General features: G+C 38.7%; 1 protein-coding gene across 1 annotated transcript; it reads right to left on the bottom strand.

Moving 5' to 3' along the window:
- Positions 1-2,467: 2,467 nt before the first annotated feature.
- On the bottom strand, positions 2,468-8,995 carry dctd (dCMP deaminase). The gene is made up of 6 exons (XM_062434939.1): positions 8,910-8,995; positions 7,671-7,770; positions 7,144-7,279; positions 4,995-5,111; positions 3,650-3,746; positions 2,468-3,205 (listed from the first exon to the last, which is right to left on the bottom strand). Exons 1-6 carry the CDS (start codon positions 8,948-8,950, stop codon positions 3,121-3,123), a joined length of 576 nt encoding a protein of 191 aa, XP_062290923.1. The 5' UTR covers positions 8,951-8,995; the 3' UTR covers positions 2,468-3,120.
- Between the last annotated feature and the right edge of the window lie 2,922 nt (positions 8,996-11,917).

The following is an 11,917-nucleotide window of genomic DNA, read 5'->3' as shown; positions in this document are numbered from 1 at the left end:
GTATCTGAACAACACCACGAAGATGGGAAGCCCATCTATCCTTAGACTACTGACCACCCAGCCAAACAGAGATGGGGTTGTAAACAGATTTGGTTTCTAAGGATGGACGATAAACGATTCTCCTCATGCCATCACCGTTTGGGAGGGAAGAAGGATTGTTGTTTTTGTGCATTTATTGTTTGTTTATTTCAGTTCCTTTTTTCTTTGCTTTGCTCTGGGGCAGTGCAGTCAAACCTAAACCAAATGCTAGGAAAATTAGCCACCAATTGAGGGTGCCCGCATGCCAAAATTCATGCTGGGAAATACATAGAGTTTAAAAAATACTCAAAACCATTCCTGATCACTACCTGGCGATTGCTATCCTGGGTTATGGCATACATAACCCAGTGAAGAGAAAACAAATACTAACTTACTTAAAGAGAAATAAGACATATGTTTTCTTCAGGAAACTCATTGGAATACTAAAGAACATGAGAGGTTAGGTAAGATCTGTGGAGGCCAGATATTCTTCAGTTCCTTTACTACCAGCTCTAGAGGTGTCTGCATCCTCATAAACAAACACTTTCCCTTTATACCAGAAAAGATAGAACGTGACCCAGGAGGAAGATTTATATTGGTCAAGGGTAAAGTGTTATCTGAGGTCATTACCCTGGTCAACATCTACGCCCCCAATTATGATGATTTAAACTTTTACCAGTCTTTATTTTTAAAACTAAGTGGAGCAGAAGGGGACATAATTTTAATTAATTATGTTTTAACCATGGTGATACAGGAGTGGTTCAACATCAACCAGGGATTCAGAAATATTTGCCTTCCAACATACTCCACATTCCTAAACCTGACAGAAAAGTTTTTCTCTGCAAGGTGGTGGAAGGTCTATGACTAAAAAGCCTTTACCAGGGAAAACCTCCTACAGACCATGGAATTGGCCTGTGGTGAAAGGTGTAGAATCTTGCCAAAGCTGGATTTGGCACACCTGAAGGTTAGGTGGATGCCTGGCTGTGATGTAGATGAAGTCCTCTGACCTGACAAAGATGGGATGCTGAGGCTGAACCAATCGCTTGTTGACCTAACACTTACATGTACAGTGTACTCTTATGTGCTTTTCATTTCGCAATGCTTTGTTTTTACTGAATGAAAGCGCTGAATCCACAGAAATTAAATACTGTATTTACAGTACTTCATATCTAAACTGTTACTGAGCTGTGAATATTTCTTTTGGAAAACACAAAATGCATTTACTGTATTATAAGTTTATAACTAACACACACACACACACACACACACACACACACACACACACACACACACACACACACACACACACACACACACACACACACACACACACACACACACACACACACACACACACACACACACACACACACACACACACACACACACACACACACACACACACACACACACACACACACACACACACACACACACACACACACACACACACACACACACACACCTCTTCAAACATCTTTTCAGGAATAATGAACAGTGGTCACTAGCTCACGTCATCCCAATGTTTTATTGACTTCAATTGCACCGACAGCTGACATTGCTGAAAGCATGGATGTAGATACAGCATTGAGTAGTGTTTTCCTGACATCCATGTAGTCAATAATAGACATGAATAAATCTTTAGCTTTTATAAGCTTGTAACAGCATGTTAGCATGCATAACAAGACAATGCAATAACAAGATAATCACACAGATAAAATAAAAGGCTTTTGGTACCATGAAAGAAACCTTAAATTAAAGTGTGATAATAAGAAGAGAATCTGCTGCCTCTTTGGAGTCAAAACTCCATCACTTATTGTGACATGAACCTCCAACAGTCATGGAAAAGAGACATGAGCTAGCTAGTAACCCAAGCACTGGCTGTGTCTGTGTGAATCTAACAGTCATGGTACGTCATTTGAAAAGAGACATTGTGTAAGATTATAAAATAACTGTTACAGAAACATCACATCAAAATGAAAAGTCACTATTCAGAACAACATTGTAAAATGGTCATAGAAAAGCAGCACAGCTACTACAGTGAGTACAGTAAAAACATCTGTGCACAGTATATATACACTGAGTGTAAAGGAGCAGAGAATTCAATTGCACCATTCAGTAAACAGTTCCATTAATCTGGCAAATTGGTGTAATTTAATAACAGAATACAAGCTGCCATGGATCTTAATCATAGCTCATAGACTCATGGGAGGTGTACCTGTTAAGGTAAAAAAAAAAAAAAAAAGGAAATAAAAGAAAGAAATAATTGACTTTTCTTTTTTAACAGAAGTTAGTTGCCAGTTCAGTAGTAAGTGACCATCTCCATCATCAGAAGACCAAAACAACCCTCTGCATAGACAGTACAACAGGCTAGCATGGAAAAGGGTTTGTTGAAGGATTATGAAGGGCTGGACACAGATTATGGTTGCTCAAACACTCTTACTCTGGCTGTTGGAATCACTGCAGTCAGTGAATATCCTCACAGGAGCAAAGTCAATCCTTACTAATATTGAAAATTGAAGCACACATCTGCACTGTTAACCAATAGCCAACCATCTTAACAGAGCTGACCTTTCAGGGAACGGACAGCCAGACAGTCCAAAACAGATAATTAGCTTTCATAGAGCACAGGGCAGCTCCCTGTATTCTACAGGACAATACAGAGAGCTGATGGGCAGCCTGCAGGATGAATGGGAAAGGTCAAAATAAGTGAATATCCCTTTGACTGTCAGCCTGGAACCATCTTTGAATGAAAAAAGAAGCAGACAGCCATGAGATCTGATTCTAAAGATTTTAAAATCAATCACTAAAGGTACTTTTATATTACTTTTTTTAAAAGAAAAAGAAAAAAGTCAAAGCAGCACAGAAAGATCCTCGGCCTGTCAGCCACGTTGGGTGAAGCATCAAATTAAAACCATCTTGAATATCCCAGTTAATCAAAAAATCAAAAGACACCAAAGTCAGGATATCCTTGAATTTCCTTTTGACAAATCAGGGGGCAAGAAGACATACAGAAAAGAGGGGTAGTCTCTTTCCATCTCGTCAGTCTCCCTGTGCCCCCTGCCTCGTTTAGTCGCTCCCCAAGGTGAGCCGTTTGCATTTTCACTTGGTCATGCCGTTCAGTATTCCAGGGTGGTTAATGGAATTAAAATCAATGACAATCTCAGTCCTCTTGGGCTTGAATTGCCTGCCGAAACACAAAGAGGAAAAAAAACTAAACACACAGAAGTCAGGGAGACACAGGTAGAAGATCACACCCAATAAAAACATGGATGAGGACGGAGGTCACATTGTTATTGTTCTTTCAAGTCAAACTTACAGCCACAAGAGACGTTAAAGTCTGGACAAGTTGTTAACACAGAGAGAGAGAGAGAGAAAGAGAGAGAGAGAGACAGAGACAGAGAGAGAGAGAGAGAGAGAGAACCAGGTATTCCTCATGTTATGGGGATATACAGTAAATCTGTTTACACATATCATATGTGGGGACTCGCCTCCCTCTTAGGAACCAAAGCAAGTCCCCATAACGTAAATCATTCACTTTTTGGGTGGAGTCTTGGTGTAAGGTTAGGGTTAGGCACATAGTGAGAACAATGCAACACAATACAACACAATCAGACAATGTGTTCCTCACCTGTACTGTATTCCTGCCATGCCGAGCAGTCTTCTAGAAGCTGTCATCTCTGGCGTGTCATGGTACTTATCAGATAGAAAGACCACGTCTTTAATACCTGGACAGTAGGAGCGAGGGATAATGAATACAAAACAAAAAGGCATTATTAGTTTATTAGAGATGTTGCGTACCAGGGGAAGTGCATAGAGAGAGGACAAGATGTAAAAAAGATCAAATTTGACTCAAATGTCTTTGTTTTTTCCCCCTAGCATGCCTACTTCTATCTGTCCATACATCAGAGCGATATTTCATGCAGGCCAGATTTTCATTACATATTCTTGACGATGAATCTTAATAATTTTAGTGAATGAATGTAACACATAAAGCCTAGCTACAGTGTGATGTGGGGTTTTGTGATACATTAAATAAATCTTTCATAAATCTTTTGCAGCGTGTAAAATGTCTAAAGCAGAAAAATGTAATTATTACAACATTCATAAAAAGGTTACTTTTAGTCAAGAACTGAGGCGAATGATAGCTGTGTTGAGAAACAACAATTCAATACATAAACCAACATCAGGTGGATGTATATGAATCTGTGGACGTGTTGAGGAATTTATTGTCTGAGCCCGTCTTTCTGCATTACAAAAAACCCCAAAAAACACTGCAATGATTTTTATTCTGCTGCACACATGATCTAAATGGGGAGTCCATACTTACATTCCTTGAAATATATATGCAAAAAAAAAAGAACAAGAGTTTGAGCTTGGGGTGAGATCACATCCGCCTGAAGCAAACTGTGAAGGCTGCTGCTGCACATTAGCAGCTAGCTGTGGACCAGATCATTATTGTACAAATTTCCTCAACTGATGCAAAATGTCATTTAATTTAATTTAAAAATGAAGCCTCACTAAGGCTCTGAAGTGTAGAGGCACAGACAGGGACAGAATGACTTTAAACTTCATTTGAATTCTATAAATGCCTCTGAGCAAGAAACATTTCCCATGTCTGTCAAGAACATGCAGCTGACTTTTTATGTCTACTCCTGAAGGTTTGTGTTAGTAGTGCTTCCCACTGACAATGCACTGCCAACTCATGTGGTTCAGCATCATCTTTAACTCTATGTAAGTAGTCAATAACAGTCTAAAATATGAACACAAAGTTATTAGTAAAACTTAATTAAAAGATAAATTAATATCAGTAATATAAAGTATACCTTCAAAAATCTGCACCAGCCTAACTGGTCATAAGCAGTGTGTGTGTGTGTGTGTGTGTGTGTGTGTGTGTGTGTGTGTGTGTGTGTGTGTGTGTGTGTGTGTGTGTGTGTGTGTGTGTGTGTGTGTGTGTGTGTGTGGTCACCACTCACCTGCCTGGATGATGAGCTTGGCACACTCGTTACAGGGGAACAGAGCCACATAGATGGTGCAGCCCTTCACATCAGCACTGTTCTTGTTCATAATAGCGTTGAGCTCTGCGTGGCACACTATGGGACACACACACACACACACACACACACACACACTCAATACCAGACATCACCTTGAATGCTGTCACCTGTGTGCCTGCTCATGTCCCCATTTGTTTTTCCCCTCCAAAAGCAGGCGTGTGTATGTGACCTGTATAATGTTTGATGGTCTCTGGTCTACCTCACAAATACCTCCAAAAACTTCAACTGGTTCAGAACTCTGCAGCTCAAATTGTCACCAGAACCCCCTCCATCCACCACATCACCCCTGTTCTGCAGCAACTCCACTGGCTTCCGGTCAAGTTCAGCTTAGACTTCAAAATCCTCCTGTTTACATTCAAGACCATCCACAACCTTTCCTCTCCTTATCTGTCTGACCTCCTCCACATCGCAACCCCTTCCCGTTCCCTCAGATCTGCCTCCTCCGTCCACCTCTCTGTCCCCCCCGCCCGCCTACCCCACTTAACTTGAACTGCACTACCTCAATTTTCTTCTGTTTTGTCTCTTCCACACGGTCCTTTTTCTGTTTTGTTTCTTATTGTTTTGTTTATTTATTGTACGGTGTCCTTGAGTGCCCAGAGAGGCACCTTTAAATAAAATGTATTATTATTATTATTGTTATTATTAAAAGTGTGTTTACTAATTAAATTATAGGAATCAGACAAACCTTAAAGTAGGGATGTCAAACTCATTTTAGTTCATGCAGCCCAATTTGATCTCAAGTGGGCCAGACGAGTAAAACCATTTCATAATAACCTATAAATGATATATAATACATATTATAACTTTACTATAATAAACTATCTAGGGGTACCATGGTAAAACAATAAAATGGCAGGGCATTTTATTGATAAATTTGAATGAGGCCTACATTTTTAGTTATTCAGTGGGCCATATTGGACCCCTGGGTTGACCAGTTCTGGCCCACAGGCCGTATGTTTGACACCCCTGCCTTGAAGGAATCACTGTAACTAATATGAGAAGAATACAGATGCTAGGATGAAAATCACTTTCTTCTGCATCATGACAAACAGTGAACACTGTGGACACTGCTCACTATATTTTACATCAGGTTGAAAATAGTCTCAGTCCACTCTGAGGTCTATGGATTATTAACCAGTAACAAAAGAAATGCTGCTGTTGCATTTTCAGTATTTAAAAAAAATCTGTTCCCTTCCATTGCTTTGAAACAGAGTCACAAGTCTCAGTTCAGTCTGTCCAATCATCCCTACAACCCTTCTATAGCTTTGAAAACCAATAGCCAGGCCTAGTGGATTTACCTGAAATATGTATGATGATATACCCTAATATAATGATGACCTTCCTTCCATCATCAGAAAAATTGAAATCTAATGGCCAGATTGTCTTCATGTTCCCAAGAGGAGGAACCCTTTCCATTCTGCAAACTCCACAATCATCACTTTAGAAGCAGAGCCAGGCCAAAATGAATATACACACTAAATCTCTCAATCTAATTCTATCAAGATTGTTTGTTTGGTTCACTTTAATATTATGGGTGTGTGTTGATGGCAGCATACAAGGATTTTATACAAGGATCTCAACTATTTCAATCTGGTTTGGTTATCAGTTATTAACCAGAAACATTTTGTCATCTGATTTTCTGTGGATTCATTTTACTTCATTTAGTTCATGTAATGACAATAACACAGGTGCAAAACAAAAAAGAGAAACACAGATTCCTCATTTACTCTATCGCATCTGAAATTGAGCTCAAAGAGAGAATGGAAGAAAAAGAACTAAAACAGATCAGAAAATCAATTATTAATCCTCTACCACCCTCTACAGCTCAACATGTGGTATTACCTTTGATTTATAGCACTTAGAGACAGGAAGATCATTCAGTAGTGAGAACAACTTCAAGTAGGTCTGAACCACAGTTTGAAATAAATTGCTGCAGTGGATAAAATTAGCAACACTTTGTTGCACACACATTTTCTTTTAATGAAAAAAATGACCTGACCTGCTGCTGATTGTTTTCATGTGTGCTGGATAAAAAAATCCAGGAGTGTGTGTGAACATGTGTCCTCACCATAAGGATACTTAGTGTCCAGGCGGTCGTCAGCTGATCGGGACCACGGCAGCAGGTCATCATCACAGCCATTAGGCATACCATTGTAACCAATACCAACTATTTTATTCTCCTGGTTCACTATACAGGCCCCCACCTGCACACATAGATAGAGAGATCACACTGTTTAGTCTAACTGTGAAAAACAGAGTCCAGTGCACCACAACAGAAATCAAGGATTTCAGATTTGCAGCCTGAGACGTTCATGTCTGAATACAGTATTAATGTCACTTCATTATGTCTACACATTACAGGACAGGTTTAGATGATGTGTGTCATGAGTAATATCTGTCTCCTCATGACGGAAGGGTGAGTGAGGATGTCCAGTTTGGTAAATACAACTAGTCCTCCACCCTGGAGGTTACACTCTACACAGTTCTCCCTGGACAACATGAACTTTTGAGAAGTTTATTTGGTGTACTGAAATTGTAAAAAACAAACAAAAAATATCACTATTAAGGATCTAATTTACACATACACACACACACCTGTGAGCTTGGGTCTTTGCTCCGCTGAGCAGACAGAAAGGCCACAGCCATGAAGTACTCCGGCCATTCCAGATAGTCTTCTCTCTTCCTTGTTGTGGTGCTACAGAAAAATACACAGAAAAGAAAAGAATGAGAGAGGAGAGGATGTGAAATTTGTGATGTAGAAAAAAATCCTCAAACCATTTTGACTTAAGAGGCTTTCCATTTACTCACATCCCAGCTCATTTCAGTGCAGTAATCACTCTGCTTACACACCTATCCATCTTATGTTTGAATTAGCTGGTATTAGCTCATGTACACACACACACACACACACACACACACACACACACACACACACACACACACACACACAGTAAATTAGTAATGATTTTCAATAAATTAAGTTCCCACAGAGGAATCTTAACTTGAACATAATAGATCCAGGTTATGCAGTGATATCTCCTTTCTGTTCTGTGAGTTTGTGCACAAGCTTCTCTGGGAAATATATTTTGGCTCAATGCTGGCTGAGCTCAGTTTAGTCAGCAGCTCTATATATAAAAAAAAAATCTATTGCACAGCAGTAGTTTATAAACTTGTACAGTCCATGGAACAGTCCATTGTGAGTGTGTGAGTGTATGTATGTAGGTGGGGGGATTATGGGAATTCAACAGCTGATGGCTAGGAGGAAGAAGCTGTTGCAGAGTTTGGCTGTATTGGTGTAAAAAATAAACAAGAAAATACATTATATTTTATATTAAAATGTATTTACTCATTTACAATAGATCAAGGGCAAGGTTGACAATTACTGAACAGTTCAGGATTCTAACAAACACATAACAGAAATATGTATCATGATGTTTTAGTTAATCAGTGAAATACATTTAGATTATACAATATTAAATATGCTACCTGCAAAGTAATGTGAATACATTGTTTATTTTGTCTGTCAACCAAAGTCATCATCACTAAGTTCTTAAATTGTAACCAGTTGAATGTGTGCTCCAGCCTGACGCATGCTCAGTTCAGTCAGGCTGACTCCATTGAATATGACACACAAGGTGACAGAATGAAAAGATACAAACAAGACAAGGCTGCTGTTTGAAATATGGAAAATATGGAGCAGAGAAGACTAAAAAACTTAACAAACATGTCGGTTTCACAGGCTTTACTCTAAACTTCACTTCTTCCAGCTGGAGGTGACCTGACTTTATCTCTGTCGAGTCAAATGTAGACAAACAAGTTAAAAGAACGTCTTACCCGTTCAGAAGACCAGACCTCTGCTGCTGACTTTCTTCCATATTCTTGTGAAGTGAGTGAATATTCTTCCTCTCTGCTGACCTGAGACTGCGTGCTTTCACTCAGCCGCTGTACAAGCACAATGAGCGCGCGCACACCACGTCAACATGAAACAGGAAGAAATCTCCCGCGCTACAACTATTGGTTTTGGCCCCGGGTTTTGACTTCTAGGACAAAACCCGAATCTTCACAAGGACTGGACGACTCAGTTCACAACCATTGCCATCAAGTGTAAAACTAACATACAACTGTACACTGTAATATTTAATTGGTAGATTGTGTTAGAGACAGTAAAGAGTCTGGGGAAACTGCCTGGCAGCATAACTTGGGGAAAATAATACTCCCCCTTTTTCTTTGGCTTACATCTTTCTGTGTTCCATTACCACCATCTACTGGACACAAATCATCAATCTGAAAGGGAGATTCCATATGAACAGTAATGAGGTGTTCCTTCTGTTTATACTGACTATTAAAATAGGCATATTTTAATAGTCAGTATGAACAGGAGGAATGGGACAAAATCCACAGTGTGTCCACACAGTCATCTAAAAGTAGATGTGAAGCTTATATGAGTCTTCATCAGTCTGAGTTAGTCATATCAAGTGGATATCTGACACATTTACAGGCTTTAGCATCCTTTTTGTGTTTCCCTGTTGAGCTGTGGTGGAAGTATAGTAACATAAGAGGGATTTTGGCACTAAAAAGACTAAAAAGACTTGATTAAACTCATTTGGACGCTGAAGCTTCATATTTGCTTCAGATCAACTTTTAAATACATTTTTACACAGAAGGATGACTGTGGATGTTGTCCTCCATTGTAAGTGCATTATGAAGGAATGAATGATTTCAGCAAGAAAAACACGTTTCAGTGTTTATTTGGGCACCTGACTGTTGTTTTATTACAGACTTCAAAAATTGTGAACCCATCCTTTAATCTAAATCAAAAGTTAGGATTTATGAATGGTCATAGCAAAGAACATAAGTTGTTTTTAGGTCTTTGGCAGAGTTTGGTAACAGTTGCAACAGAATGAGCATTTCATTTATCTTAACACATTAATAGAAAAACAAATGAAAAATGATAACAGTCAGTCAATATTAGCATGATTGTTTTTAATGACGTTGTTTATTCCCATTTAGAATTAGTCAATGTTCTGCTGTCTCTTTGCATCCACTAAATAGATGAGACATTTAAACTTGGTTTGCAAGACTGTGGTATGGTATGCAAATGTACGCTAGTTATATTTTTATTAACCAGATGCTTTACTGAAGCCCATAAATTAAGAGTAATTTTCCCTCAGTTGATTGACACTTGAAAGCTACTGCATTTTTAATAGAAAAAAAGTGTTGCAGGTCATAACTGCTGCTGTCTGCACTTCTAGAATTTTGTTAAATGACTAGATGGTTTTGCTGCCATGGGAATACTTGCCACCTTAGACAGAGCATGTATGAAAATATATTAACTTCTATGATTCCTCCTTACAGATATACAAGTGTGCATTTAATGTCTATTTCTGTGCTCATGAAGTCTTATCAGAGCTTGCAGGGTGAACATGGTGAATGTATGATCATTTCATTATCTCTGTCTTTGCTAAATGTAGGTAAAGGTGCATCACATATGTGTGAATAAGTGTTCATGATGAACATGCGTTTGCATTTAAATATTGGAGAGCTGACGATATTGCTTTTGTTTTAGCCCTGATTCCAACTAGTTATCCTACATGTGAAAAGTCAGGGTCTTGGGTCCAGAACTAAGTGATGTGTCAAAAACCCTTGATGCCCCAACTGGGAGCACACCATCCATCTTTCTGTCCCTTATGACAGTTGTTTGCTTATTTATAAAGCTCTCTTACAGTGGATATTTTTCACTTTGTGCCAGCAGGAAAACCACTGGGGCAGTTAACAACATTGATGTTGGCTCTGTTCCATTTAAGTGTCTCAGTAAGTCATGCCAGTGACCCAGCTGGATCAAAACTAAATTAATGTAGAAGTGAGAATAATTAGTTACTGTGAGAAAGATCCATAAATCCAGATTAAAGGCCATTCTTTTGGAAATATAGATATTTGATCACAAATAAACCTCTAATTACAATTTCACCACAAATGTTTCAGTGAGTTCCAGTATATGAATCATTTGAACTCTCACAATTTAAACTAATGCAAAAGCCTTCTTCACAGCAGACATTTTGACTTATTGCATTAGTAAAAGTACAAGTTTTACTAATAACATAAATGGTGCATGGCTCTGATATATTCAAGTGTTCCAGTAAACAATGACAGAAAACAGGCACGATAGATAGTAAAGATACTGGCCAAAGACGCACAGCACAGGAATATGATGTATTTACACTGGCTGATACAGCACACCTCATTAATTCAAATGATTCACTCTCATTGACTTCAATAAACTACTTTACAGTGTAACTGTAACTAACTTAATCTTTACCATCAGGTGCTGTCAGTGGCAGCTGTGATCTCCTGATGGTCTAGAAATCACAATACATGACATGTACCTGTAAGATTACCAGATTACCAAACATTTCTTTGTTGGTCACAATCATGTGATTAATCTTTCAGCTATTTATCTGTAATTTTGGTGAATATTTGAACGTCATAAGCATCAAGTCACTTTCAATTTTGTATTCAATTTTGAGGTCGTGAAAAACTAAAGACAGCTTCTTCTTTTTACCAGCTGAGTCATAGTCCAGGTCCAGGGTTTGACCCCCCAGATGAACAAATCCTACTTGGCAACAATGTGGTATGTGTTCAAGTGCTTATTTAGGTCATATTAAGTTGATGGTTGCCTGTTATGACTCTATGAACATTTATTATTATTATTATTAAAATCTATAGAACCTAGAAAGTGGAAGGTGGGTTACAAATGCCCCCCACTACTCAGGCACATATAATGACACTCAGTGACATCAAGGGGATGCTGTAATAATCAAGTTTACGTTTTCCCTATTATTTTG

Source organism: Scomber scombrus, chromosome 2, assembly GCF_963691925.1.
Source record: "Scomber scombrus chromosome 2, fScoSco1.1, whole genome shotgun sequence".
NCBI classification, from domain to species: Eukaryota; Metazoa; Chordata; class Actinopteri; order Scombriformes; family Scombridae; genus Scomber; species Scomber scombrus.
The sequence above is the reverse complement of the archived record's forward strand: the minus strand, read 5'-3'. Positions and strand labels throughout refer to the sequence as shown.